Source organism: Aspergillus clavatus, genomic scaffold, assembly GCF_000002715.2.
Source record: "Aspergillus clavatus NRRL 1 1099423829799 genomic scaffold, whole genome shotgun sequence".
Taxonomy (NCBI): Eukaryota; Fungi; Ascomycota; class Eurotiomycetes; order Eurotiales; family Aspergillaceae; genus Aspergillus; species Aspergillus clavatus.
In genome coordinates this window covers 695,364-723,314 of record NW_001517100.1, presented here as the reverse complement: position 1 = coordinate 723,314, position 27,951 = coordinate 695,364, and the positions used below count along the sequence as shown (strand labels likewise).

Here is a 27,951-nt window from a genome sequence, read left to right as displayed (position 1 = left end):
CATGTTCTCCCAGTTCCTCGCCTACCTGAAAGGCCATGAGAGCGTGCCGGGCGAGGCGAAGCTCCTTCGCAAACTCGACTTTTTCATCTTGACGTTCTGCTGCCTGTGCTTCTTCGCCAACTTCCTGGACCGATCCAATCTCATGAACGCCTATGTCTCGGGAATGAAGGAAGAGTTGGACTTCCGCGGGAATGAGATCAATGTGATCGGCACGGTCTTTGCAGTGGGATTCATTGTTGGCCAAGTGCCATCGAATCTGGCTCTGACCTATATTCCTCCTCGGATCTTCCTGCCAGCCATGATGGTTCTCTGGGGAGGATTGACCATGGTCACTGCGGCGGTCACCAAGCCCCGAGATATCATGGCGATTCGCTTCTTTCTCGGTGTGGCGGAATCGAGCAGCTTCGTTGGCACTCATTACATCCTGGGGTCATGGTATACGGAGAAGGAGCTGGGAAAACGCAGTGGAATGTTTACTGCCTCAGGGCTTGCTGGTACGATGTTTGGCGGCTTTTTGCAGACGGCCATTCATTCGTCGATGGATGGAATACATGGCCTTTCGGGCTGGCGGTGGCTCTTCATCGTGAGTCTCTCCGTTTATCATCATTTGCTACTATGGTACGACGGTCCTGATTGGGTAACTGCAGATTGATGGTGTCATGACAATCCCTATCGCCATATATGGTTACCTCTTCTTCCCCGACGTCCCAACTACTACTAAAGCGCCATACCTCACGCCTTCCGAGCGAGCACTGGCGATTGCGCGGATGCCCGAAAGCAGCGCTGTCAACGCTTCCCTGAACCTATCCTTCTTCAAGTCTATCTTCCGGAGCTGGCACTGGTACGCCTTCGTGGGGCTGTGGATCATCGCCGGCGCAACGGAGGCATTCTCCACCAACGCCCTGCTGTCCATGTACATGAAGGCGCACCCGACGCATCGGTACACCATCCCACAACTAAACAACTACCCGACCGGCGTTCCGGCCGTGGGCATCATCTCGACCCTCTTTTGGGCCGTCTTGACGGATTACCTGGGTGGCAAGCGGTACCTCGTCGGCTTCTGGATCGGTATCACGGGGATCATCACCTCGTCTATGATTCTGACCCGGTTCGAGTCCACAGCGACCGTCTTCGCAGCATACTACTGGGCTGGCTCCGTGTATGCCTGCCAGGCGACGTTCTTCGCATGGTGCAACGACGTGATGAGGCGCCAGAACGCGCGGCTGAGGAGCGTGGTCATCGCCAGTATGAACACGGGCAGTACGGCGTTTAACACCTGGTGGAGTCTGTACTTCTACTCGGTCACCGATGCGCCCAAGTACACTCGGGGCATGTGGGCGATGATTGGGGTGTCAGTTGGGTTGTTATTCTGGACGACGGGAATTCTCTGGATTACGGTTAAAGAGGAGGAGAGAGAAGAGGAAGAGGAAGGGATGACAGTGGATGCAGATGCAAAGATCATGCAGGAGAGGATAGTGGAGGCGTGATTGGGCCTCGGTTGAATCTTGATACGTACTGTTGTTTTGAGGGTATATTCATCCGCCTATATCTACTCCGTAGAGCCCCAGCCAGTTCCATAATGTAACCCCGTTCCATGTCCAAATGTGCCCAGCCTCTCAAGTTTCAACAGCCTGACAAGCATCATCTGCTCTTTTCACCACGTGCGCGAGTCATTCCCTGATTCAATGCATGCTTCCTGACTCCACAGTTCGTACACCGGGCACGCCAGGCTGTGTACAGCGGGGCCTATCTGACTCGCCAAGCACTCAAGAGTGGTAATTATAAGCGATAGCCCTGTCAATGGCATCGATAACCGATGGCTTGGCCAATGACCCCGTGATTGAGACTATGAGAAGGCCATGGCCTCGCCTTGCTGGCCATCTCGGCGATGATGTGGAGAGGCCCATATCCTAAAGAGCTTAACTGTCATCCTCTGATCCTAGTGCCAGGAGAGCCACCACTTTCTTGGATTGTCAATCTGACCGCAGCTTCCAGTTTCAGGCTGCCTAGCAAAGCCGGAAGTTGCAGTGAGCCTGGAGGATTACTTGGCAGGCGTATTCCAGCTTGGCAAAAGCCATTGACCCGGCTGTATCTTGAAGTATAGCAGAGCATGGTGAAACCAAAAGGGTTGAGGGGATAGGATCGTGACATGAGATATATAATTGTAGGAATCGCCACTTGTTCTGCTGTTCAATGTAAACTCAGCCGATAATATTGAATTGTCTCTACCACAATGGCCGAAAAAATCGACACCAATAATGACATCTATCGATTGTCCGCACGCCCGTTTATCCTGGAGCGCGAAGGAGACTACGAAGGGGCGATTAGGATCTATCAAAGCGCCGTGGAGATACTGAGCAAAGCAGCCACCACGTTCAAGAAAATGAATGTGCGCAAAGTCAACCGCAAGATGTTTGAGCGGCAGGTGGAAGTGCACCGTGAGCGACTTGCGTATCTAGAGCGCCTCCAACAGAAGGGCAGTTTTGATGGGATCGTCCTGCCGCCGACAGTTCTGGATGCAATGGAGGAGCTAGAAAAGGAGGAGGAAGGCCACTGGACGTTGTCGCAGGTGAGGATCGAGCGCTTTTCTTCTCGCCATGCACCGCTGAGCAAATAATGCTGGTAGATCCGGAGAGACCTTCATAAGCATCGCAAGAATGAAATTGCAGCCCCAGAGGGAGACACTGTCACACCTCCATCTCATCTGCTTCCCTTCCTCGACTCCGACTCTTCTCAGATCCCATTCTTTTCCACATCACTCCCCTCAGCACCACCCATCACCTACCGCATCACTCACTCCTCGGAGCTAGTTGACCTCGGCGTCCGCTCGCACTGGTTCTTCGTCAAAGACGAGACCAACACACACACGCTATATGCCCTGCAAGCCCTCTGGAGTAACGTGGAGCCCATCACCGAAGCGGTACTCCGACGCGCAGGCGAGTTTCTTCCGCAAATCGGTGCCGTGAGCGTCCGGATTCGCAAGACGGCCGGCGGCAGCTTCAGACTGATCACCAGCACGATCCCGGATATCGGCAATATCACCGAGATCCCCGACCGGGAAGCACATCGGAAAGACTGGGCTCCACGACGGTTCGAGTACGGCGGGCGCAAATTCGTCTGGAAGGATGGACGGGAGGATGGCAAAGGGGGCTTCTTCAAGCCGTTTGCGTGGGAGACGCTTTACGAGACCAAGAGGGTGTGGAAGAAGGAGGGGAGCAAGACGGGGAAGATGGAGGATGAGACGGTGGGGGCGAGGCTGTGCTGGGGAGAGAAGGGGGGTGCCAATGGGGCCGCGCATTCGATTCATATGGTGGGAGGACTGGATATCCAGTTCCGCGAGCATCTGCTGGCAGCGCAGCTGGCGCGGCTGGTGAGATCCAGTTATCCCCCGGCGAAGGACGTCAAGGGGACAGAAGCCGTGGCGACGGCGACGAGCTTGCTGTCGATTTTGGAGGCGGTGTCGTAGTAATTGATATGGAACAGGAGAATAATCTATACTATCTATGACAGGCAAATGATATTAAAAATTCTAGTTCAAAAGCAGCTGCTGTAAGCTTAGCCGGGTGGTTGAAGCCCTTTGAACCATGATAGAGACCGTGTCTGAGCATCCGGGGGGCTGTACCGCAGCAAGTTGAATTTATTCCAGCCTGACATCAGACTACTAACAAGTTCTGGGAGTGCCACCTGTCTCGATTGTTATGGACACCTTTATCTGAGGTCTCGGTTACTCTCTATGGGGGTTCCTGAAGCTTACCCGCCAGTCAAAAAACATTCATTTGTTGTCAAGTTCCAGCACCCGCTGTCCTTTCATAGTCTTGTCCAATATCATTCCCCCCGAAGGCATTCATCATGGATCTCATTCAACTCCCGGAGGAGATCTTTGCTCTCATCGTTGAGCACTTGGTCCTCATCATCGGCAACTGCAAAGCAGTTCGACTGCGCAGCGTCAGCAGTACGTCCCAACCTTCCTCTGTCTTTGGTCCTCGTTTTGGCGACTGACAATGCATCTTTGCAGGAAGGTTTGATGTGGCTATTTTGCACGCAGTCTTTGTTCGTCAAGTCATTGATTTTCTGGATCCCGATGATGTACAGACGCGTTCTTCAGGTTTACCTCCACCGGCGATGGGAAGACTGGTGCTGGCCAAGTCCAAGTCCAATCCCCACCGGAACCATGTTCTATGCGCATTATCCAAAATCATTGACGCATTGGATGGTATGCAAATCTCGGTGCAACAAGAATCAAGATGCCGTAACCATGAAATAATCAGCGAGGCTGTCGCCCAACATCTACGCTCGCAAGACCATCCATTTGGTTATCTCGAAGAAGAAGGTAGCCAAACCCTCAGTGAAGCGGAAGCTTTCCACAACATATTTTGCGCTTCAATCAGCCTGGGAAACCTTTCTTTGGTCAAAAGTCTCTTGAACGCTGGCACCGTTCCTTCCTCGTGGATGGTTAACACAGAAAGTGCGTATCTCGGTCGACCATTACAGATTGCTTGCGCATGGGGCCACACAGCGGTGGTGAAATATCTTCTGGAAAGTGGCGCCGATCCTCATTCACTATCCGGTCGCGACGCGGTGCAGTACGATGGCCGGCCTTGGAATGCCTTTCTTGACCGTTATTGCCGTAGAGTCTACCGGAGTTCGAATGGAAGTTCCCTCCGGGCTGCTGCGCTTGCAGGCCACACGGAGATTGTTCATCTCCTCTTGCGTCCGGAGTACAAGCTTGAATCTTGTCGAAATGAATGGTTTCGAGTCTTCCTCGCTGCTGCGCGCGGGGGCCATGCAGATATCCTCATGGCACTTCTGCAGGCATACGGTACAACATGGGATGCTCAACCGGAACTGAGGAAGGTCGTGTTGTGGGAGGCTGCATATCATGGGCGCGAACCGGTCGTACGCATGATGCTCGAAAATGGAGCTGATGTAAATGCTCAACTTGTGAATCCCGCGCTATACAGCGCCTCCCCCCTGCAGATGGCTGCCCGGCATGGCCATACACCCGTCATTCGCCTGCTCCTAGAACACGGCGCCGATGTGGCCTGCGACGTTGGCTACGAAGGTTCTGCCGTTCGCGTAGCCGCGTCGCGAGGACATGAGGAAGCCGTTCTCACTCTCCTCGAATACGGCGGCGATCCATGTGCTGCCTTTCGGTCGGCGACAGATGGAGCCCAGGATCATTTGCTGAGGATCCTGCTGCAGCAGGGGTTTGACATGAATAGACGTCTTCATCCCACGGCCCCTGACACAGAGGGGAACTCTGCTTTGGTGATGAGCGCCATAAGGGGCTGTGCGCAGACTGTGCGGGTGTTGGTGGAAGCTGGTGTCTCCCCCAATGACGAGGATCTTCGCTGCGATGCGGTTTTCCAAGCGTGGAGCATGGGGCGCTTCCATGTTTACAATCTCCTGTTGCAGCTGGGAGGAGAAGATAAGGCCATGCCTGACAGTGACGAGTATCCCTTGGATGAGCCGAGGCTGGTATGCAGCGGGTTTTTGGTTGATGAAAGGACCTGCAGGTGGATTGGCAAGTACTGAGACAGGCTTTTGTCATTATTGTGGTGTAATAAGATAGATATCATGTTCCGTTAGTGAATTGCAATGTTAACATTCCATCTCAATTTGGAGTATCCGTCCGGATGATAGAACGATGTCCCCAGTTAGTAGTATACAAGTATTATGATCGAATAGCAGTTGAGCTCGGCGAGCTTCCAAAATACCTATCTGGTTTCTACTTAATAGAACTACGCATTGGAGAAAGAGAAAGGTTTTCCAAAGCAATATAAATCCACTGTAAAAAATCACCTAAAACGGAAACGCAACAGATCATACTTGGTGAGCGAGACGAGACGCAAATCAAAAACTATAAAGAAAGGAATCCGAGTGAGCCATAGCCATTTCAATTCAACCCATCGTACTCTAAACACCGGCCAAAGCCCCTCCTGATGCTTATAGTGTGTTATGATAGCCGGCGTTGACTATCCAAGGACAAGAGCCAGAGTCAGCTTCTTGTTTGAGCCCTCCATCTCCCGAGGGTAGGTGTAGATCTTCTTGATGGTTTTATCCCCAATTTCCTGATGATGGTCTTTCAACATGTAATAAACCCCTTTGACATTGTCGGCCCCGCTCAATGCTCTGAAGGACTCAGATATCTTGGGATCCTTTGAATCAAGCTCAAAGACACCTCGCTGGGTCATGGGAATACCATTATCACTGTGTGCTTGCGCCACGATTGCTCTCGTTCCTTCATTTTGTACATCCCGCCGGATGACCAATTTGAGGTTTTTGGGGTCATACGTGGAGGGTTTGCCAATCTTCCTCGGCGCACTGTCTTTCAGGGACTGGAAGGTCAATTCTGAGAAGGGCAGTCGATGGGGGTCTTTGGGCTTGGTCGGCCAGTGGTCATTCTGGGCGAAATTGCGCAGGGCGACAATCACCCCATTCTGGTGGTCAAACGCACAGTCGTTGGTGACCGCTGTTTCATCCTTTGTCGCTTTGGACTGGATGATCCGTTCCCTGAAGTTCGCGGAACCGACATACCCCAATTCCGGGTCGTTCTTCATGACGGCTGACAGCTCCGGCCAGTCACGATCTCCCTTGGGAAAGTCCTGCTTGACGTTATACCCGTCCTTGATGTTGGCGTATGTGCCCTGCCCCTGCAAATTGCCTTCAGGCTTGACCGTTGTATCCGGGGTCTTTTGCTTGATTGCGTTGTCGAGTTCCCCTCTGGCCTTGTCCCCATTCTCCTTGTATTTGTCCATTGGCAACACCTGCGTCATCCCATTTGGATTGGAATCAGGCTTTGGGATAACAGGAGGCCCATCCGGATGAGACCCCGGAGCCTTATTACCTGGCCGGTTGTCAGGCCCTGGGACGGGATCGGGCTCTCCTCTCCAGGGGCGGAATGGAACCCCTCGAGGCAGAAAACTGTCTATCCGGCTTGTTAATACCTGTGGTCTTCAAATCGAACGGTGTTGTTTCCAGCGCATGTTCCTCACCTGGGCACTCATCACCGACACATGCGGGGGCATTGTCAAGGGAGTCCGGTATAGCTCGTCCCAGAATGGCTGAGGGTAGGCCGCTGATGGCCAGCGCCAAAACAATGTTTGGCCACGAGTATCGCATCTTGTAGACTTTGTCCGGCGGTAGGTATTGGAGGTTCACGACTGTCGATCTTTAGAGTGCTTCCGAGGGAACAAGGCATAGAATGTTTCTCAGTAGGATCTAGCCTGCCAGGTAGGAGGGTGGATGTGCCCTTTTTATGGATGGACAACGGTGGCTGGAGAGGACAGGCCTCCAACATGGAATTTGGCCCTATATCTTGGACCTGTTGGTTTCATTTGTGTTGGTTGGATTGCTTTGAGGCAGTGCCTTCCCGGTCAAGATGCTGTGAAATCTGCTACATCCAACAGTATAACCTGGGTTCAAGGCTGAGGTGTTGGAATCTCAATGGCCCGTTCTGTTTGGGGTCAAAAATTGCACTTCGGACAAAAAAGAAAGGAGCAGTGTTGGGGGCCAGCAATTCGGGCTTTTTCTTTTCAAGGTAGCCAACAGTTGGGCCTTGCATTGACGGTCAGATATCAGTCTGATTACTCTATGGGTTAATGATAATGAGGCTTGTTATAACCGACTTTTGGATACGTTGTCGGCCCTACCTCGATTGCTCGCGACTCCCCTCTAGATGAATAACAAGGCATCTGCTTGGAATTACAATTACTAAAGTGATGTTGTTCCTATATTCAGATTAGCACCATTCTTGTATAGAGTGGAAGTATATCGCATTGGCCTCGTTCTTGGTCATGACTGATGGTTCATTGTTCAAACTCTACCACTGACCTTGCATCGATCAACACACTATTGCTGTACTTCCAGTCTGTCGGAACAATTGACCTTGCCACTTCTGCCTATAATTGGTGATCTTGTAGCTGTATCTGTCGCCACATCAACAATCGACCGGCACAAGCACGGCTTGAGATGGCGCTGCATATCAGCAGAAGTATACAAGAATCACTCAATTGCAGTACGGGGTGATGGAAGAGCTCAACTTGACTATCCTATCCACGCCCATTCATTCAGCGTCGGATATTCCTATTTTAAGAGACCGATACATCGTCAATAGGCCTCACTCTCGTCCCCGTCGCCTGAACCATATTCAGGGTATTGGTGTGGACCAGATGGCCCGGATCGCAGATGCAGCGAATGACGACTTTCCATGATTGGAAAATCTGGAAGTCGACATCCCTCTTGACCCAGAGGCTCTGTTTGGCATACACTGCGTGAGCTACCCAAGAGGATCAGAACAACAGTTATCTTCCCTTGCCGGCAAAAGACCGTCTCAAGGAAGTAGCTACTCAACACGTCTCACAGCTATCCGGAATGCCGTATGAAAAGCACCACTGCGTCACCTCCGCTGCTGGACTGTCTGGGATTCTCAACGTGTTGCTCGCTACCGCCGAGGAGGGCGCCGAGGTGATATTGACAGATCCGACCTATCGCGGGCTCATTAATCGCGTGCGGACATTGCCGCAGGGTCCATGGCGAGCGAGGTCGTACCAGTAGGGATCGCCCAGGAAGCTGTTGCCATTGCCCTTGAGCGGTCCCGGGAGGCGCTTGCTACGGGTTTAGTGGAGCTCCAAGCGCGCCGGGACGTGGTTCATCCCGAGCTTCATGGTTTACCCGTGGGTGTTCCGGCCGGAGGGTGGAGTCTCCTCGTCCGCGTGAGTGGTCTTGGATTGGACGGCAAGACAGCGTCAGAACGGCGGCTGAAACATGCAGTATGTGCTACTGTGATGAATAAATGGGGAGAGGAGCACGGAAAGCCATACATCCGATATGTCTTTTTATACGAGCCTGTGTCTCGGCTGCAGGGGTCAGGTGCTAAAGTCCGAAAGGCCTTGGATGTTCAGTGGACTGGGCCATTAGCATAGCAGGCTGGCTAGTGTTGCTAGTCGAGTCTTCCTACTGGATTCGGGGGGCTATGTTCAAAAATCCTGAGCTTCCATAGCTCTATACTCAATGGGTATGCTGTTTGAGCTTCCATACTCTCAATTCTACCTGTTCCCGCTGTTAACGGACATAAGAGTGTCATCCAATATAAAATCCGCATACCACGCGGGATCTATTTCTAATCAAGAAAGGATGTCAATGGGCATTCCTCATACCACTGTGTCCTCTAACCTGATATCTTCAGAATATAAGTAGTGGTCGTGGCCATGGTCGTCCAGAGGCACAACACTCACCATAGAGCACCACAAAGCTCCTAGCATTGCAATATCTAACAATCATGACCAGGCTCCCTACCCGTCCTCTTGGCGCCAATGGCCCTCAGGTCTCCCGATTGGGATTCGGCCTCATGGGTCTTAGCTCCTTCTATGGCCCGGCCAAGCCAGACAGCGAGCGACTCGCCCTGCTGGATGCAGCCTATGAGCTCGGCGAGACTTTCTGGGACAGTGGTATGTTCCTCTCCATCTCAACATATCTTCTACGTTCTGACCCTATTAGCCGATATTTACGGCGACAGTGAGGAGCTCCTCGGGAAGTGGTTCAAGGCCAACCCCTCTAAGCGCCAGGACGTCTTCCTTGTGACCAAATTCGCCAACCGGCAGAACACCGACGGGGACTGGTATGTCGATGGCTCGCCCGAATACGTTCGGGCGGCATGTGAGCGCTCTCTCTCAAGGCTCGGCATCGAAACGATAGACCTCTACTACTGCCACCGGATTGACCGCAAAACACCCATCGAAAAGACGATCGAGGCCATGGTGCAGCTCAAAAACGAAGGGAAGATTAAGTACCTCGGCCTGAGCGAGTGCAGCGCCGATTCCCTCCGTCGCGCGCACAAAGTGCATCCCATCACCGCCGTGCAGATGGAGTATTCCCCCTTTGCGCTGGACATCGAGAGCCCCCAGTACAAGGTGCTTGAGACGGCGCGGGAGTTGGGTGTCGCGGTCGTGGCATACTCCCCGCTCAGCCGTGGGTTTCTGAGCGGCACGCTCACCTCACCGGACGACCTGGCAGAGGGCGATGTCCGTCGAATCTTGCCGCGATTCAGCCGGGAGAATTTCCACAAAAATCTGGAGTTGGTACAGAAGCTCAAGGAAGTTGCGGACAGGAAGAAGGTCACGGTGTCGCAGCTGACGCTGGCGTGGCTGATGGCCCAGGGGGATGATGTCTTTCCTATCCCAGGGACTGTCAAAGTTGATCGGTTGAAGGAGAATCTGGGCAGTCTGGAGATTGAGTTGTCAGATGAGGAGGAGCGAGAGGTTCGTTTGGCCTGCGATGCGGCCGAAGTTGCAGGGACCCGGTATGATGGAGCTCGTGCCGCCACGTTGTTTGCGGATACTCCTGCGCTGGATTCTATAGCTGATGAGGACAAATAACTCTTTGGGGGAGGTGTGTATTAAGCTCTAGGAGGTGCCCAGCCGCAATACTTCGGGGACGAATAATTATTAATTCTACATAGCAAATCTAGACGGACTACTCAGCACTATCCCGATTATTCATTTACAACTTGTCAAAAGCAGCCACGGCAGCCTCAGCCGTGACCGTTGCACTGGCTGGGTTGGCACCAGTCACAATGCGTCCGTCTGTGATGGTGAAGGCATCCCATGGTCCAGGAGGAGAGACATCTGCGGGTCATTAGACATGATACAGAAGCTCAATGGATCTGGCACTTACATGTCGCTCCACAATCGGCAGCGGACTTTTCAATAGTGGGGCGATTCCAGCTCTTGATGGTGTCTAGGACACCTTCTTCTTCCTCACCCTTGGTGGTAAAGCCGGTGACTCGGCGACCTGCGATGATAGGCTTGCCGGTGGTAGTGTCGATGATGCCAGGGAAGATCGCTCCGCCATGGCAGCTATCAAAGGTTAGTCACGTAAGCCCACTCCGAAATCATTGATGAGACATACACTGAGCTGACGATACCGCCGTCCTTGTAGATCTGAGTAGCGATCTGTTGCAGGCCCCTTGCGTCTGGGTAATCAATCAAGGAGGCATGACCGGCAGAAGCAAAGAACAGGCCATACTTGTCCGACCATCAGTGGCAGTGATCATTGTGTGTGTGAGGAACTCGACCACCTACGTTATTCGCATCCACTTTACTCGGGCTCAGCAGATCGTCGAGCTTTGAGCGGAATTCACTCGCATGGTCCTCCCAAATGGCTCGATCCTCCTCCGGAAGCCATTCTTTCTGTAGCGACAGCCAATCGGGCTGGTAATGACCGGTCTCGGAGACCAGGGCGACTTCAAAGCCCGCCTTTTTGAAGACCTTGAACGGGTGCAGAGCTTCGGTAATGAAGAGGCCTATCGCCCAGTTAGCAACCGAATGCACTTTTTCTTTTTCTTTAAATGAAACGTACCAGTTTCTTTACCGTCCGGGTAGAGAGGCGCATGGGCTGAGGAGACGGCGATCAAGGCTCTACGTGGTACAGGCATTTTTTTGGCTGATTGATTGAAGATAGGGTGTGTTCCTCAACGCATGGATCAGTGCAGAAATGCTCTCTTTATGCCCTCGTAGGAGGGTGGATTCGGGTATAGTCGTGACATCAACGAGAGCACTGGCTGAGTAAGTCTAGCTGGTCGTTGTCCTTGAGCTCTCCATCGCGGTTATTGATGTCGAATATCCACTTACGTACCCCAATCGAGACGTCTACCCGTACCATTCATTAATTACTCTGTAGCATTATTGGCAATTCACAATGATCTGAATGATCCGCTGCCATAGATTACGCTCTAAAGAAGTGACCAATCAGAGAACGCCATCTGGGTCGGAAAAGGCTTCGCCTGAGCTTGTGTCTCTAGCGATGATCAAACACTCAGCATGAATTGAGGCCAACTAAAGACATGCTGTGGGTGCAACGAAGGGGTTCAATGGATAAAATCCCTACAAGTGGGAACTATGTGCTGAGGACGCATGTTCAATTAAGACCACAGGGGATGATATTATAGGCCCTAGGCCCTAGTTCTGTACCATGGGCGACGCGGAGAATGGCGGATCGCTCGGATGCCGGATATGACACACCATGTCTTCTTCCCTCTTCACGCTCGATCTCCTTTCCAACCTTTGCACAATAATCATCCTCACTCACTATGTAGCCTCAATTCATCATGAGACGCAAGACATCGCGCTCGCTCTTTCACCTGACCGTCCTGGGGGCCATCGCTCTCCTTCTGTATCTTAACCGCCCTTCCTCCAATAAGTCCTTCCCTTGGACTCGAATCCGTTATCGATCCGCCTCCGCCGTCCCGGAATCAAGGGGGGTGTGTCCTGGTCTTCAGAAATCCACAAAGCCTGCGCTGGTGGTCTCTCGAGTCACCGCTGATGGTGATCCATCCTGGCTCCATGGCCTCTCCTCCTCCTACCATCTCTGCATCTACACCGTCGACGCCCCAGACCCTCGGGCTACAACCCTTCAAGTCCCGGCAAACCGCGGGCATGAGGCCATGGCGTATCTCACCTTCCTCATAGACAACTACGAGCACATTCCCGCCGCCGGCGCCGTCTTCGTGCACGGATCCCGCTTCGCCTGGCACAACGATCACCCCATTTACGATAACGCCGCGCTTCTATCCGCTCTCAATGTCCCCGCCGCCCTGCAGCAAGACGGATACCACAACCTCCGCTGCGACTGGAGCATCAGCACATGCCCCCCGTCTGCCGCACCGCAGGGAAGTCTGGAAAATACTTTGCGGTCAGTGCTGGAGCCCTGGAGCGCACGTGCGGCATCGGATACAGCTCTCCCGCGTGCACTGGCGGTGCTGTTCGGGGACCACAACCGGGAGACATTCGTGCAGGCGAAACTGGGCCGGAATGATGCGGTGCGAGCACAGTGCTGTGCGCAGTTCGTCGTCGCGCGGGAGAAAATCCATCGACATAGCAAGGAGGAGTACGTCGCGCTACGGCAGTGGTTACTCGATGGGATGGGACGACCGAGTCGACGAGGAGCGGCTCCGGCGGATGATCGAGTTGCGGGACGGATTTTATCGTACATCTGGCACATTCTCTTCCTCGGGTACGCAGACGGCAACCATCCGTTAACGTCGGGGGTGGATTTACAGCAGCTGAATGCGCGGGCCTGTCCGAGCGCCGAGGCCTGCTATTGTCGCTTGTATGGGAGGTGTAACCTGCGCTGCTTGAGTCCCGGGAGCTGCGTGGATGAATACTCGCTGCCCAAGGGATTGAAACTACCAGCTGACTGGGAGGAGACGCATAGATATGCTTGATGATGAACGACATAGCTAGATTGCATTGTATATATATACCCAAGAACGCCAGACGCTAGACACCGATTTCATGCTTGGTGCTGACTTTGATGTCCACGGCGCTGCTGATTGCCTCCGGCTCCTTCTCCCGGCCTGTAGCATCATGCTCGGCGTCCCATTTGGCGACTTGGTCCTTGGGGACTTTGACGAGCTGATGCGCCGTGGCCCCATCATCCATGTTCAGGATAGTCTGCCGGTACACGTATCCTCCGTAGCGAGGCAGCACCTTGATCCAGACATAGTAGTACACCCCACAAAGACCGATACTGCTGCGGTCAGCCATCGTCCAACGACCAAGGAGACGTGAAGAAGAAACTTACATTCCCAACCCAACAGCACAATACGTCGCGTACCAGAAACTCACATCTCCACCATTCGCACCGGTGGCGGGCGGATACCACGGGGCCACAAGCATGTAAACGTTCGACAGGATCGAGAAGCCCACGACAACGTCCCAGGCGCGGTAGTCCGATGGTGGGATATTGTTCTTTGTGCGGTGACGACGGGTGAGAAGGAGCCCGATCGCGAGGAGGAAGGCGAATGCGTTGACGGGATAAACACCAAGATCCACGACTATCCGCGTCAGCAGGCATCAAACCACGCAAGGGAAAGGGGGCAGCAAACCGAAGTTGAAGGCATCACCAGCCGGCGGAGCAAGGATCATGATGATGGTTAGGGCCCATTTCAGCGCGTAGGGGCCGAGGGGTGTGCCGAAGGGGCGTGTAGAGGTCCAGAACCTAGTCCACGGGAGAACACCTTGTCTATTCACTTTGTCAACGGGAGGTCAAGTAGACGGATACAAGGACAAAATACCGTCCACACTCTCTGAGAAGTCGCGATTGTCCGATGAGCACCGCAAGCAGATTTCCAAACGCACTCAGGCAGATCAGGATGTTCAATGCGCGAGATGCACCGCTCGTTCCGAACACCTTTTGGAAGAAGATACTTGCGGCGACGACCTTAGAATTGAGGATCTCGTCCTTCGTGACAGCGGAGAAGTAGGCGATATTGGCGAGAATGTACAGGGTGGCCACAAGCAGTAGGGAGATCGGAGCGCTCCAGCGGAGGGTTTTGACGGGGTTCTATCGGATCAGTCTGCAATCTTCGGATTCGGGACGACTCTCGTACCTTGACTTCGTTCACCACGTTGAATGCATTCTCGAACCCTGCGTACGAGAAAGCCACCTTCACCAGGGCGTTTGTCGCTCCATACACCGAGGCCTGGTGGCTGCCTTCGAACGCATTGCGGAAGTTGGCCTTGGGGTCTTTGATGGACGTCTTGCCGCCGAGGACAACCAAGCCGGTGATGGCAATACTGTACATGTAAGTTTGTTGCCATTAGTAGTGGATCATGAGAGACGTACAAGATCAGAGTGACCAATTTGACAAAGCCAATGGCATTGGACACCCGTAGAGACCACTTTGTATTGAATGCCAGCACTGAACCATCATTTATCAGCGCGTCCACCGTATCATATGCGAGGATATATACCTAAGACGGCAACGGTGTAGGACGCAACGGCAACTCCCTTCAGTTTCCACGGCGTGGATTCGGCCTCGGCAAGTCGAAAGAGATACTGTGCCAACACTACACAAGTCAGCCAAAAGTCCCCGAGAATCGGTGGGAAAGTCATACCAATGGCATTGCTGCTGCTGAACGAGAACAGCACCGACTGCATCGCAAATACTGTTGGGAAGAAGTACTTGGGTCGCGGATAGGACTGCTCGAGATACACCACCTCCGACCCGGAGCGACTGGGGAAGTACGAGGAGAATTCCAGGTACACGGCCAGCGAGCTTCCTGCCATGAAGAACCCAATGACCCAGTAGAACAAGGCGAGGCCCACGGAGCCGGCCCCTTTGAAGACAGCCGCGGCTGCAAAAAGTCAACGCATGATGCTAAACGGGGGCGGAGCACGTACGGGTTGAGAAAACACCCGTCCCGATCATCTTGCTCAGGTTCAGAAAGATGACGGTCACCCACCCGACAGAGTATCCCAGCGGCGAGTTGACCTCGATAGGGGCACCACTGGCCTCCTGGTATGTCGGGAGGGAGGAATTAGCACCGGCCTGCGCCGTGTACTGCAGCTCGCTGCTGTTGATGCTGGAGTCGTCGGATTGTCCATCCTTGGGGTTGGTGATGAAGCCCATTGTCAATCGAGAGAATAAAAACCGGCGGAGAGCGTGCGGATTTGCGAGCCATAGATAGGAGAGCTCGTGGTCTATTTAAGCATTTGGAAGTGTAACAGCGACGGTGCTCATCACCTCGCACAATGACGTGATAGTGTACTCTATCCACATTGATTAGGGCCAGAGCTCGGCATCTTGGAAGGATATGACGAGGCGTTCTGCTTCGCATAATGAAAACCTAGAAACGTCGTGATAGCTATCGGAGAGAACCAGCTGTTGAAGCTATACAAAAGTCAGACAGATTCTACCGGCCAGCAAGCCCTGATTTACCGCCTCTCACAGGGGAAGATTGCGAACAGGTTAACCTTGCCTGTATTCTTCAAATTCAAGGCCGCATACCGCGAAGATCGTTTCCTGAAGGATTTTATCACTACAACGTGGTTGTGTTTGGTCGGCAAAGTGGCGATTGCACGATTGCAGGGAATGATGGCAGCATGAGGGGTCAGTTCGCGAAACTGCTGTCGCCATGCGCACGATTCTTGAGCATCAGCCAGAAAAAAGCAAAAGCAATTAAGTAAGACCAATGAGATGATGATAAATAGCTCGCTTGATATTGGCCACGGTACTGGAATAAGCATAAACTCACTTGAAGCGGCCATCGCGCTCGTGCATCCGGTCAGAGATCGACTCGACGCTACACGTATTAAAGCACAAGATCCAGAAACCACGCAAGCTCGCTTGTCTAAAGTCTAATCCTTTGTCTCACATGCGGAACCACTCGTGGTCTTGGGCCTCAGCTGCTGTCAACCGACGGCTAGGCTCATACTGTAGGATCTTTCGGAGTAAATCGCCCAACAGTTCAATCTCCTCTCTAGAAATCTCTCGCCGAAACTCATCGCCGGGACCCAAATCGCTATATCTAAGCCCGAGGCTCAAGGCCCGTTCAATTGATCGAGCCACATGTGGCCTGTCTGGCTTTCCATTAGATCTAACGGCCCGACCTTCAGAGTCAGGCTCATCCTCAAACCAACGTTTGCGATGCTTCCAGGTTGTTGACCACCAAGGTTCAGGGAGAACCCCAAGAAGCAAGACCATACTCCGAATGAGATCGTCGATATTTTCATCGAACGACGAAAAGAGCTTCCGCCCCGTTCGTATCTCAAACAAGGTGCAGCCGAGCGCCCAGAGATCGCAGCCAACTCCTGGTTTGTTCTCCAGCACGATTTCCGGGGCCCTATAACTCTCGGGGATGCCGAGTTCTTCCGGTGGATTCGAAATCTCATAGCATTCACCGAAGTCGATCAGAAGAACTTGATCCGTAATATAAGGCAATGGGACTTTGTGAAAATTCACTGGACGAACAAGATACTGCGGCGCGGTCGGATCGGATGGAGTCTCTCCTGCTCCGGTGAACACCTTGACTGTCAAGGGTTCTCCCAGAATTTTGAAGACTTCATGCTCCGCCAAACCATCCAAGCCATCCACTCGTAGGAGGATGTTTGAAGGCGTGAAGTCTGGATGGAAGGCGTCAGCGTATGGCAGTCAACGAATTGTAGAGCTTGCAATGGCATGGAATACCTCCATGACAGATACCATGTTCATGCAACGTGGCCATAACTGCGACCGCTTGATGCGCCACCTTGCGCAGGGTCTTGTCCGGATCCTCAAAATCCTGTGCGATACAGGACACGCGTGGCCCAGCGACAGGATAGACAAAGCACAAGTGCGATCCATTTGGTCCACTTATTTGGAACTGGTCCAGAGGCAGGGATATATGGCTTTCCAGCCCGAGATTTTGGAGCTTGTTGACGCGCAGTTCAGCGCAATCATCCTTCGAATAATCTGCCATAAGGATCTTCAACGCATGGTACTTTGGGACACCTTCTTGTATCGTTTGGGCCAGCCAGACGTTAGCGAATCCACCACTGCCGAGCTTGTGGATGATTCGATACTGTCCGTCCCGGCCTAGCTGGTCACCCAGATGAACGGGATGATGGCCACCAGGCTCATAATCCCAAGTCTTCTCTAGTCCAAATGGAGCCTCGTCAATGTAAAGCTCGTTCAATGGGGGGTCATACTGATCGCTCTCAACCTCCGAGTCTGCGTTTGTAGACATTCTGTGCGCTGGAGGTCCAAAGAAGCCAGGTGGACGCGACGAGGAAGGGCCTAATCGCCGGAACTCTTGCACTTGTACTTTCTCAATTACCTGCTCTTGATGGAGTAAACAGTCCCGGGGTTCAGAGCATGGTCTTGTCTTGTGTGGTCTCGATGAGAAGATGTGCGTTTACAAATCGAGAGGCGGGGCGGGGCACCAGCGGAACAGGATTATCAAACCAAGCGGTCGTGGGAACGAGACTGGGCCAAAGAGACACACCATCCCACTCGGAAGGAGAGATTGAGGCTCACTTGAACTTGTGCACTCTTCGTTAAGTAGAAGAGTAGTGACGCCATAGATAGCATGGGCTCGAAGTCGAGCACGTTAATGAGGCAAAAACTATTCAAATCTTGGTGGTTTTCAGGTTGTCCAGGGCTGCGGCGGCTGCCACAATAGTACTACTTAGCGCCCAAGGATCTCTGAGATGTGTTAGTTAGGGCTTTGATTCGCTGGGAACCTAGACTGGAGCCATACCCGGGCTACCTCGCCTCCAGAGTCCAGACAGACTATGTTACCAGAAAACGCAAGACGAGCGACTGAGCGAAGTTCGAACAAGGCTAATGAGGTTAGACCAGGCGGCGGGCTGTGATCCAAAGCCCTGGCAAGTGTGATTGCTAGCTACCCTGCAAGCCACCAGCGACTGGATTGGTGCTTATTGTACAAACGATAGTGCTAGATGGAGTTCAACATACAAGGACATCCCCATATAGAGCCCCTAGCATCGCGCGCGCTTGTCATGTACCCACAAGGAATGAGTACGGACTAAATATCAAGAAACCTATGGCCAATGGTTAGCCCAGAGTCGAGGATTCCTGAGCCGCACTGTGATGGCTATCATCTCAGCCATGAGTACTGACTCCCATGCCTCAAACATATAAAGAAGGCCCTGAGCCTAGGGACTAAATAGATTATCGACATCGATTCACATTCACCAGAAAGACCACCTCTCAACCCAATTACGATGGCAAGAGCTGTAGACCCTCACATGGAGATTTACCGAGAGATAGGAAGCGGTACTATCGATGATCCCTGGGTAAGGTTGCGCAACCCCCCTTTTTAACAGCACTTGACCCCCCTGGAAGTCGCGAGTCTGTCGTCTGAAATATCCAACTGACAAGGCAACTCGGTTACAAAGATACTCTGGCTCCGTTCAGCAATTGACGACGAGGATCGGGAGGCGGGCATCGAGGCCGTATGTCGTGAAGCTTGTCGAATTGTAGGCTCGACAGTCGTCTGGATCAGGTAAGCCTTCTTCGGGATATATGATGCGTGTCCCATTTTTTTTAATCGAAGGGACAGAGCACTAGATCACAGAACAACCCGTACTCGGAGCCAAGGCCGCCAGAGATATGTCAGGGCCGATCCGCATATCACTGTCTATATGGGCAGAGATCGAGTGAGGTATGAGTTTGAGGGTCATCTCTACGTCCATTACGGCCGAGGACTCGGAGGAGCAGTGCCTACTCGTCTTGCAGAGCCAAGAGAGCGCCGTATGCCACGCGGCGGCCATAATCCAGAGCTTTTTGTTGCGGGAACTGCCACAAGAGTCCCAATTCGTTGATCCTCATAAGGTGTGGCCGCATGAGCTGCAAGCTTTTGGTTCTTGTCGACGTGTTCGCTTATATCTACTTGATTGTACATTGTGTACCCTTGGTTATTGATTGCTCTTCCAATGTTTTGCTTTATATTCGAACGCTTATCAATTCTTATTATTGAAACCATATGTTGCATACTCGCCATTCAGCTGAGAAGGTGTGTCCAGACATCGCTTCCTGTCTGGTCGTGATGGATGTAGTTGTCGACATCATGGAATTAAAATGTCCACCAACTACCTGATATCGCGGCCATCATGTTGTCCTCATCCCTCATCTACAATCAATATCTGCAAGGATATTGGATACCTAGAACTGCTGGCTCTGTGGACGCTATCGCTTAGTGATGGGGCTGGGCCATACCCATCCTCGGTCTGTCTGTAATGTATATGGTTTCCATGGACACATCATAGGGCATCTTCAACCACCAGGACATACTGATAAATCGAAGTGGTCCTAACCAGGGTCGATACGCTAACTGTGAATTGGTGAACAAAGTGCTTGCGATATATAGTGGGAAGAGATCCCGGCGCATAGTACTCCGTACAATGACAAAACACCCAGCAAATGAGTACCTTCGATCTCTCGATAAGAACAGTAGACTAGAACAATAACTATATTGCAAAGTATATGAATGAAACCGGGTAGTCTAAATCGAGTATCCACAGTTGTTTCCAATAGCCTCGGCCCCCGTGTCCACCTGTTTGTGACTCACCCTAGTCTCACTACCGATCACTCCAAATCAACCACTGTGATAGACCTTCTCAACGTTTTCTGCACAAGATAACAAACCCAAACACCATCAAAATGACCGACCTCGTCATCTTCGACTTCGACGGCACAATGTTCGACACCCGCGCCGCCATCGAACATGCAGCGGCCCTCACCTTCTCCACGCTCCTCCCCTCATACGAGATCCCCCGCGATAAGGCCCGCCGGTTGATGGCCAGCGGCGTCGGCCTGTCAGAGACCTTTCGCGCCCTGCACCCAGATGAGACCTTCGACGAAGACACATGGGTGGCAACCTACCGCCAGCTTTACACTACACACGAGGGGAAATTCACTAAGCCGTTCCCGGGACTGCAGGAGGTGCTGGAGGGGCTGAAGGCGCGGGGCATCCCGATTGCCATTGTCAGTAACAAGGTGGTCCCTGCGATCCGGACAACGCTGGAGCGGATGAATCTATCAGGGTATTTCCACGAGACGCTGATTATCGGTGATCGCACGCCGGGGTCGGAGAAAAAGCCGGATCCGACGAGTTACACGGAGGTGCTGGTACCACGGTTCAAGAGAGTACATGGGGACGGGGTAGCGCTGGACCCGGCGAAGGTGCTCATGGTGGGAGATACAATTGCGGATCTGGAGTATGCGCGGAATATTGGGGCCAAAGTCTGTTGGTGCCGGTTTGGACAGGGAGATAGAGAAGAGTGTGGATCGTTTCAGCCGGATTACACGGTGGATTCATTATCCGAGGTTCTGGACATCGTGGCGAAGCAATAGCCAAACATATCACAAAACTACATAGGTGCTGGCGCACTCAAATGATCGGATATACCAGTGGATATCCACAGGCGCTCGCAGGAAACTGAAGCAGCCGGAGCACCCTCGGGTCTGTGCTATATTCCAGGTATATGCAGATAGCGGTGCATTCGCCGCGGATTCTCGCTTCGATCCATGGCTGCCATTCGGCGAGCGTGCACATGAGACCCATCCAATGGGCCAGGATCAAAAGTGCAGGCACATCCCTTGCTCGCAGGAGCGCCAGAAATTTATTTTCAAGTCGACCCATAAACGTCGCACATTGAGCCGCATTCTTTGGATTCCTGTCCAATGTGAATATAGCCGCAAGCAGCCTCAGAGGCTCGTAGTACGGATTCGTTAAAGCGGTGGTTGAGTCGTCGACTTGGCACAGATCCGCCAGGTCAGGATCGAGACCTTCCCGCCCTTGTAGAATTGCCTCGTCATACAACTGGACTTCCTCCCGGTGAGTTTGCTGGAAAGCCGATGCCCAGATGCTGGACGGGATATACGGGCCTGCGAGCTTCAAGATACAGCGCAGCCCGCTTTGCAGAGAAAGCCAGTTCATGGCTCCAGGGTTACCAGAAAGAACCCAAGAGTCAGTCGGTTGAAAGTGGTCAGGGCAGATGGACGTGATGCCCATGAACATGCAGGTTGAGATGAGGGCGTCAACGTTCTGGGCGGTGACTCTTCCCAATAGAGCTTCCTGGTAGGCTTTGATGGCCTGTTGCCAGAAGTAGGCTTCTGCGAGACGATATACTTGGGTTTGGGGACGCATCCGGCTGAGATGGAGACTGCCGACGCCTAAGATTGTGTACATCAGATGGGGGCTCTGTCGTCGTTAGCTGTAACTTCACCCGGATAGGCCGGCAATAATTTTACCTGAAACGCCGTTCGGATCATATCACTTTCCATGACATGACGAATGGATGGATGACAAACTGTTTTCGTCGACGAACGGATGAAATGCTCAAAAGCTACAAGGGTGATGGGATGCGCGCTCTTGGGATCTTTCACTCCGTCGACACTGTAGATTCCTCCATTTAGTTCCAGAGTGCTGTTGATCCTGCTCTCAAGATCATTAAGAGAGAAAGCGAATGCTGTTCTATCTGGTCCCTTGACCTTTTCAAGGGCGTTGTTCTCTGGGGACGATCCCGGGACAGGGCTATAGACACAGGAAGCGCCAATCTTGTCGCATCTGCGACAAATCGGCTTTGTCTCATCGCACTGTCGCACATCTTTAGCTGAGAACCCTTGGAAGTCGGTTGCGCCTTACTTTGACTCTGCGTCGTTTGCAGGTGCTACACCCGGATCGTGACTTTTTGTGTGGTCGTCGAGCATGATATGGAGGTGACTGCGCCCGCTCGACTGGCAGGCGGATGACGCTCTGCCATTTCTGTATGTTACGGATCTGATCTGAGATGACAGTCTGGGACATAGCCATCCTTGTTTGATTTGCATTCAGCCAGATACGAAGTCAGGATGATGATTGAATCGGAGGCATCGCCACGGTCACGTGCGCAATACGAGGTCACCTCAAGTCTCGCATTATCATTCCAAGAGGAGGAGAAGCAATAATGCACTGGAATGACTCTTATGTTTCCAATCACCAGGCTTTCTCTTACGAAAATCTCTTGGCAGTTGGAGTCGTGCCCCGTCTGTTTCCAATTTCCATGCCTCATCTGAGAATTCCGGCACTAAACGCGGAATAAATGCTGCCTGTCGTTTCTGGCCGATTCAAGGATTCAAGCGAGGAGTGGCTGAACATTTATAACGCCATCAGACATGAATACGATGTTGGCCATTTCAAGAAAATTCTCAATATATCTCCGATAAGCTATTGACTAAATCGACCCCAATTCGACCATGATGAACGCCCAAGATGCGCCAGAGCCAATGATTTTGACTTCGCTCCTCGACGCCTTGATTGACTTCCGCCACAACTGGCCCTTGGCTATTCTGTCTCTTGCTATTGTTGCCTTTTGGACCTACAAGGCCATTGAGTGCAACGACCACTATTCCCGAGTCTCCGCGGTCCGCAACCCACTCACCCAATGGCTGGAAGCGTACTTCTCGGGCCGGATGAGTCTGTACCTCGTGCTGCATCTCTGCCTGATGATCGATGAGATCCTCGTCGCCAGCTGGATGTTCCTTGTGCTCTACTTTTGGAAACAACGTACTCTGGATGTGATCGATACTGGTCTTTGGGTGCGGTGGATTGCGCATAAGCTGGGCTGGATGGTATTTGTCGCGCTATTCTTGGGACTGGCGTTGGTCTGTGGAATAGTAGTTTATATAACATGTGCTGCTCTGACGGAGGTGCTGCACTTGGTGAGGAAGGAATGGAGGACGGGTATGCAGCGTCGCAGGAATACCTTTACATGAGCTGGCATGGTGATGCGATGGTAGTGAAAAGCTGTCTTCCACCACTGAGTGGTCGAGCTTCACAGCCGAGTTGTAGCGGTGACCAACAGACGGTTCTGGCCGGCTACACACGGGCAATGGAGCTGCATACTGAGATCAAGCGAAGGCCAATGCCGGTTGAGCGTGCGGAGAATTCCGTCGAGCGTGTTATTGTTGAAGGTTCTGGGGATATGCAAAGGGGACTGACTCCCCGTCTGCTCCACCCGCATGCTTCGCATACTTCATACAGGAGATGCAGCACCACCCGAGTATCTACCATCTACGTCGCCATTCAGTCGAGACAACAACATGATAATATCGTAATCCCTCTATAAAGCATCAATGAAATGCCGTCTGTACAGCCGAGCACCGGCTATTAGTCACGGGAACAACCCCACGGGAAAAACGGCCGTCTCCACTGCGGGGAGACGGGGAACGATTCCGATGATCAAGCTTATAAGGAAAGACTTCCCATCACCGGGCTTTGGATTGGAGGTTGGGATCAGGCGGATATGGATCGAGGGCAGATATGGGATCAATCGAGAAATCACAGACGCCGTCCCTGCGCGAGGATGAACCGGACACAGTCCCCCAGCAGCCCGTCCAGGCAGCGGAACCCGTGAAGCCCATTCCGAATGGCGGGTTGCAGGCGTGGCTCACGGTGGTTGCTGGGTTCTGTGTGTTTGTAAACTCATGGTGAGACTTGCTATCAATATTAGCAAGTGTCTCCATCAAGCTGACGAGATAGGGGTTTGCTGGCGACTTATGGCGCATTTCAGGAATACTACCAGACTGTGCTCCTCACCGAACAATCACCATCGGCTATCTCGTGGGTCGGAAGTGTGCAAGCGACTCTGATTGTCATGGTGGGTGTCGTGACAGGTCCTCTGGTTGATTCGGGATACTTGCGCCCATTGATTACAGTTGGGATGAGCCTGGTGATATTCGGCATCATGATGACTAGCCTGGCGACAAAGTACTACCAGGTATGCTTCCCACAGGATGGTCCAGCACGCAGCGTCTAACTCTCATAGATCCTCCTGGCGCAAGGCTTCTGCGTCGGCATTGGCGGCGGCATCGCCTATATTCCGGCAATGGTGGTCATTTCCTCCAACTTCACCACGAAGCGGCCCATCGCCATCGGCTGCGCGGCCATCGGCTCGAGTGTCGGCAGCGTCGTATTCCCCATCATGTTCCGCCAGCTGCAGCCGCGCATCGGCTTTCCCTGGACTGTGCGCAGCATCGGTTTTATCAACGTCTTCCTCGCACTCATCATCGGACTGATCCTGTGCCGTAAACCGGGCAAGCGCACACGCGCGCGCAGCATGATCGAGTTCAAGGCTTTGACTGACCTCCCCTTCATGCTATTCTCCGTCTCCCTGACCTGCGTCATGATCGCCTACTACATCCCGCTATTCTACGTGCCGTCATATGCGCGCACGCAGCTGCACACCACGCGCAGCCTGTCCTTCTACATGGTCGCCATCATCAACGGGGCGTCGGCCTTTGGTCGCGTCGTGCCCTACCTGCTCGGCCGGCGCGTCAAGCCCATCTACGTGTTGTTCAGCGGCGTTGCGGGCTCCGCGCTGGCCATGTTCACCTGGATCGCAGCGACCTCGACGCCGGGATTCATCGTATGGGCGTGCTACTGGGGATTCCTCAGCGGTGTGCTTGTCACCGCGCCGACGGCAATCATCGGGCATCCGGCGCTGTGTCCCGACCCCAATTACCTAGGGACGCGCATGGGGATGATGTGGGGAATCAGTTCGTTCGGGGCGCTGGTCGGCACACCTATTGCTGGAGCGCTGGTGGATTTGGACCAGGCATACTTCCTCCGAGCACAGGTGTTTGCGGGCTGTCTGATGCTTGGGGCAGTGATGTTGCAGTTGTGGCCGACGATGGTGGTGCTGCGGTATGATCGCCATAACAAACCAACCAACCGAAACATCATGTAGAGAGAGAGCTGGCTATTAATGGCACTGGATGTATCAGATCAGAGCAGATCATATCATATCATCTCGTATTATTATCATATTTATAACGCCTCCTGCCAAGCAGGGAAATCAGGGGCTAAAATTAGTGCGCCGCCCATGTGGACAGCACCGCAAACGGCTCCTTTTATGGCCCTTCTATTGGATCTGTCCTCGCACCCCCAGATACAAATGTCTCGCCTCGATCGACCATGGTTTCAGTCTGTGCGATTGGCTTTAAACCCAGCCTGCCCCTTTTTCTCGATTCTGTGTTGCGTAACTTGCGTCTTTTCCCGCTCTGATTTCCCTGGTTCTTTCCCTCTCCCAGATCATCCACGCGACGATCAAGTTGATCACACAGTCACTACGACGGGCAGACACAATAATGGCCATTCTTCTGCGACGAGAATGCGACGCGAGTAATGCGAATTCGGCCGAGTGTGAGAAGCCCGTCAGCGATTTTCTCAAGACAGGCGTGCCGGGCATTATCGTGGGGATGTACGTGCTTTTTTTTTTTTTTTCCACCGAAGAATCCCAATTTTCTACACGGAAACTGACTGTTTAGACTCGTCCTGATCGCGATCTGTGTCTGCTGCTACTTTCTCTACCGGAATAAGAGACGAGATGCGCGCGAGGCCGAGGACGCGCGCCGCTGGAATGTCGACGACCGGTAGTCCGTCCTCGAGAACGACCGAATCCCCATACCTCCGTCCGGTCGCACGCGAGATCTCGAATGATGCCATGCCAGTCGCTGACATGCACCGTTCACGAAAGGTCATAACTGCTACAATCACTTCGAACTGATCTGCAAGACGGCCAGATGACCCATCATGGCCATATGGTGGAGGACCAACCGCCCGCAAGGGCCCTTCACACACACACACACACACAATCGAGCTGGCTCGATCCCTTTATATATACGCCCGCTTCTCTGCCTGAAAACTGAACTATTTGCTAAATTCCCCTTGTCTCCGACCGACTATGTACATATTCTCCGTCCATTACTGCATCTATACACCTACTGCACCACAAACTGCGCCGCATGGCTCTTGTACAGCGTACTCGAATCCAGCCGCTCCTCCGTACCCGACCGCAAAAAGTCGACCCGCAGATGATTGCGATCCTCAAACGAGACCGTCACATAGCTGTAATCATCCGCGTACGCGAACTGCGTGTACGACGGCTTCGTGCCCACCGCGGTCAAGCCCTCGATGTTGCCCGCCCCGCCGGCAACAATGTACATGGGCGCCTTGGGGTCCGTCATGCCGTTGGCGTCCGCCGTGCCGTTGACGACCGGCAGGAAGCGCTGCGAGTTGTGCTGGTGGCCGAAGATGGCCAGGTCGACGCCGTAGCGGTACAGCAGGCCCTCGAAGGCGTCCTGGCAGGGACCGCAGCTGCCCGTGCCGGTCGTGTACCAGGGGCGGTGGCCCGCGACGATGACCCAGGGGGTGACGGTGCGGTCGACGCTGGCGAGGTCGGCAGCGAGGAAGTCGAGTTGCTGCGTGGAGGTGCCGAAGGGCCCGCCGCCGAGACCGGCGGAGCCGTCCTTGCCGTCGGGGGCCTTGGGGAAGTCGGTCTCGGTGTTGATCATGACCACGTGCGCCATGCCGTATTCGAAGGAGTACCAGAAGGGCGGGTTCGAGAGCGCCTTGGCCTTGGCGGCGAGGGACTGGGCGGCGGTGCTGGAGGAGCGCGAGGCGTACGCGGCCGGCATGGTCTGGGCGAAGCGGTGCATGAAGTCGGTGAAGTTGCGCTGCCCCTCGGGGCAGAGACCCGATGTGAAGGGGACCTCGGTGCAGGCGGCCTCGTGGTTGCCGGGGCTGGCCATGTAGGGCTTGCGGGCGGCGATGGGCGCGAGCTGGTCGTAGAACTGCTCCAGGATGGACTGGTACGAGTCCTTGCCGTGGAGCAGGTTGTCAATCTTGAGGTACCAGTCGTCGGCGTAGGCGAAGTCGCCGGGGTGGATGACGAGCTCATAGTCGTCGATGGTGCGCGCCAGGCTTCCGATGGTGGTGTGGTTGAGCTCGGGCTGGATGTGCGGGATGTCCGACCTTTTGATCTTCTTGGAGGCGAGGGTATAGCCGTCCTTGCCGTAGACGCCCAGGTCGATGACCACGTCCATGGTGAAGGGGGTGGTGTCGCCGGCGAGCCGCGGGCTCATGAAGTGGTTGACCGTCGAGTTGCCGGACACGATCTTGTAGTAGTAGGTCGTCGCCGGGGCCAGGTCGGACAGCACCACCGCGTTGGACCAGGTGCGTGAACTGGCATACGTCGTGGAAACGGACGAGCACGCCCTGGAGGTTAGGGCATCGCTGGATGTACCATATTGAACGCAACCCTGGTTCATCTGCTGGTAGGTGTTCCAGCCGACGGAGACAGCTGTTCCTGTTAGCTTTTGTTTACACTGGGCAATGGAAGCCGTACCATTAGGTCCATATACAGCGAGACGCTGCTGGAAAGGCGTAGTCAGGTCCTCGGGAAGGGGAGGATAGTCCACCGCTGCCAGAGCGCCCGTCGCGAGGACGGACAGCGTGGTGAATAGATTGTTCTTCATCGCGACTCCTGCTGTCGATAGACCTGATCCTATCGTTCGTAGATGGCGACATCCCGATAGGCTCTTAAGTACTCTTGAGGCAGTTATTGATCACCGTCGATCCCGCATGTGACGGAGAACTGCGAATGATGTCCATCAATCAGGATGACAGACATGATCACGCTCTCGACTGCACACGGCAGGAAGATACATGCATAATTCGCGTAATGGCGGTGCCATTATTGGATGGCCGTGAAGCTCCACGGGTGGGACTCCGACGGGCTACAAGCTATCAGGATTCAGGATTCAGGAACCTGTCTGGAATTCTTCTACGACCACTAATGAACTGCAGAATTCACAGCATAGCGTCCACGTGCCCCAGCAAATGC

The 27,951-nt window shown here is 53.4% G+C and overlaps 16 protein-coding genes across 16 annotated transcripts, besides 2 other annotated features; 10 read left to right on the top strand and 6 right to left on the bottom strand.

Annotated features, from left to right (window-relative positions):
- Position 1: 1 nt before the first annotated feature.
- ACLA_067090 (pantothenate transporter) lies at positions 2-1,487 on the top strand (the record flags this gene model as incomplete). Its single annotated transcript, XM_001272498.1, has 2 exons — positions 2-583; positions 648-1,487. 2 exons carry the CDS (start codon positions 2-4, stop codon positions 1,485-1,487), a joined length of 1,422 nt encoding a protein of 473 aa, XP_001272499.1.
- A 746-nt stretch (positions 1,488-2,233) lies between these two features.
- Positions 2,234-3,466, top strand: ACLA_067080 (uncharacterized protein; the record flags this gene model as incomplete). The annotated part of the gene is made up of 2 exons (XM_001272497.1): positions 2,234-2,569; positions 2,627-3,466. 2 exons carry the CDS (start codon positions 2,234-2,236, stop codon positions 3,464-3,466), a joined length of 1,176 nt encoding a protein of 391 aa, XP_001272498.1.
- A 383-nt stretch (positions 3,467-3,849) lies between these two features.
- ACLA_067070 (Ankyrin repeat protein) lies at positions 3,850-5,535 on the top strand (the record flags this gene model as incomplete). Its single annotated transcript, XM_001272496.1, has 2 exons — positions 3,850-3,952; positions 4,016-5,535. 2 exons carry the CDS (start codon positions 3,850-3,852, stop codon positions 5,533-5,535), a joined length of 1,623 nt encoding a protein of 540 aa, XP_001272497.1.
- Positions 5,536-5,975: 440 nt separating this feature from the next.
- Positions 5,976-7,122, bottom strand: ACLA_067060 (uncharacterized protein; the record flags this gene model as incomplete). Its single annotated transcript, XM_001272495.1, has 2 exons — positions 5,976-6,865; positions 6,948-7,122. The coding sequence occupies 2 exons, from the start codon at positions 7,120-7,122 to the stop codon at positions 5,976-5,978; spliced, it is 1,065 nt and encodes a 354-aa protein (XP_001272496.1).
- A 1,409-nt stretch (positions 7,123-8,531) lies between these two features.
- Positions 8,532-8,924, top strand: ACLA_067050 (uncharacterized protein; the record flags this gene model as incomplete). The annotated part of the gene is made up of 1 exon (XM_001272494.1): positions 8,532-8,924. The coding sequence occupies one exon, from the start codon at positions 8,532-8,534 to the stop codon at positions 8,922-8,924; it is 393 nt and encodes a 130-aa protein (XP_001272495.1).
- A 356-nt stretch (positions 8,925-9,280) lies between these two features.
- ACLA_067040 (putative aldo-keto reductase (AKR13)) lies at positions 9,281-10,376 on the top strand (the record flags this gene model as incomplete). The annotated part of the gene is made up of 2 exons (XM_001272493.1): positions 9,281-9,449; positions 9,499-10,376. 2 exons carry the CDS (start codon positions 9,281-9,283, stop codon positions 10,374-10,376), a joined length of 1,047 nt encoding a protein of 348 aa, XP_001272494.1.
- Positions 10,377-10,500: 124 nt separating this feature from the next.
- Positions 10,501-11,434, bottom strand: ACLA_067030 (DJ-1/PfpI family protein; the record flags this gene model as incomplete). The annotated part of the gene is made up of 5 exons (XM_001272492.1): positions 10,501-10,625; positions 10,675-10,856; positions 10,909-11,024; positions 11,082-11,302; positions 11,359-11,434. 5 exons carry the CDS (start codon positions 11,432-11,434, stop codon positions 10,501-10,503), a joined length of 720 nt encoding a protein of 239 aa, XP_001272493.1.
- Positions 11,435-12,106: 672 nt separating this feature from the next.
- On the top strand, positions 12,107-13,222 carry ACLA_067020 (DUF3431 domain-containing protein; the record flags this gene model as incomplete). The annotated part of the gene is made up of 1 exon (XM_001272491.1): positions 12,107-13,222. The coding sequence occupies one exon, from the start codon at positions 12,107-12,109 to the stop codon at positions 13,220-13,222; it is 1,116 nt and encodes a 371-aa protein (XP_001272492.1).
- A 55-nt stretch (positions 13,223-13,277) lies between these two features.
- Positions 13,278-15,412, bottom strand: ACLA_067010 (high affinity methionine permease; the record flags this gene model as incomplete). Its single annotated transcript, XM_001272490.1, has 9 exons — positions 13,278-13,527; positions 13,582-13,834; positions 13,886-14,022; positions 14,075-14,343; positions 14,390-14,576; positions 14,626-14,701; positions 14,754-14,849; positions 14,898-15,137; positions 15,184-15,412. 9 exons carry the CDS (start codon positions 15,410-15,412, stop codon positions 13,278-13,280), a joined length of 1,737 nt encoding a protein of 578 aa, XP_001272491.1.
- A 621-nt stretch (positions 15,413-16,033) lies between these two features.
- On the bottom strand, positions 16,034-17,507 carry ACLA_067000 (putative protein kinase; the record flags this gene model as incomplete). The annotated part of the gene is made up of 3 exons (XM_001272489.1): positions 16,034-16,085; positions 16,158-16,905; positions 16,970-17,507. 3 exons carry the CDS (start codon positions 17,505-17,507, stop codon positions 16,034-16,036), a joined length of 1,338 nt encoding a protein of 445 aa, XP_001272490.1.
- Positions 17,508-19,945: 2,438 nt separating this feature from the next.
- On the top strand, positions 19,946-20,638 carry ACLA_066990 (HAD family hydrolase; the record flags this gene model as incomplete). The annotated part of the gene is made up of 1 exon (XM_001272488.1): positions 19,946-20,638. One exon carries the CDS (start codon positions 19,946-19,948, stop codon positions 20,636-20,638), a length of 693 nt encoding a protein of 230 aa, XP_001272489.1.
- Positions 20,639-20,675: 37 nt separating this feature from the next.
- On the bottom strand, positions 20,676-22,100 carry ACLA_066980 (Zn(II)2Cys6 transcription factor; the record flags this gene model as incomplete). Its single annotated transcript, XM_001272487.1, has 3 exons — positions 20,676-21,488; positions 21,539-21,883; positions 21,933-22,100. The coding sequence occupies 3 exons, from the start codon at positions 22,098-22,100 to the stop codon at positions 20,676-20,678; spliced, it is 1,326 nt and encodes a 441-aa protein (XP_001272488.1).
- A 422-nt stretch (positions 22,101-22,522) lies between these two features.
- Positions 22,523-23,394, top strand: ACLA_066970 (uncharacterized protein; the record flags this gene model as incomplete). Its single annotated transcript, XM_001272486.1, has 2 exons — positions 22,523-22,930; positions 22,993-23,394. The coding sequence occupies 2 exons, from the start codon at positions 22,523-22,525 to the stop codon at positions 23,392-23,394; spliced, it is 810 nt and encodes a 269-aa protein (XP_001272487.1).
- A 194-nt stretch (positions 23,395-23,588) lies between these two features.
- On the top strand, positions 23,589-25,014 carry ACLA_066960 (putative MFS monocarboxylate transporter; the record flags this gene model as incomplete). Its single annotated transcript, XM_001272485.1, has 3 exons — positions 23,589-23,755; positions 23,808-24,045; positions 24,094-25,014. 3 exons carry the CDS (start codon positions 23,589-23,591, stop codon positions 25,012-25,014), a joined length of 1,326 nt encoding a protein of 441 aa, XP_001272486.1.
- Positions 25,015-25,045: 31 nt separating this feature from the next.
- Positions 25,046-25,094: a microsatellite.
- A 320-nt stretch (positions 25,095-25,414) lies between these two features.
- On the top strand, positions 25,415-25,703 carry ACLA_066950 (uncharacterized protein; the record flags this gene model as incomplete). The annotated part of the gene is made up of 2 exons (XM_001272484.1): positions 25,415-25,527; positions 25,595-25,703. 2 exons carry the CDS (start codon positions 25,415-25,417, stop codon positions 25,701-25,703), a joined length of 222 nt encoding a protein of 73 aa, XP_001272485.1.
- Positions 25,704-25,900: 197 nt separating this feature from the next.
- Positions 25,901-25,920: a microsatellite.
- A 127-nt stretch (positions 25,921-26,047) lies between these two features.
- ACLA_066940 (purple acid phosphatase family protein) lies at positions 26,048-27,583 on the bottom strand (the record flags this gene model as incomplete). Its single annotated transcript, XM_001272483.1, has 2 exons — positions 26,048-27,408; positions 27,454-27,583. The coding sequence occupies 2 exons, from the start codon at positions 27,581-27,583 to the stop codon at positions 26,048-26,050; spliced, it is 1,491 nt and encodes a 496-aa protein (XP_001272484.1).
- Positions 27,584-27,951: the final 368 nt, after the last annotated feature.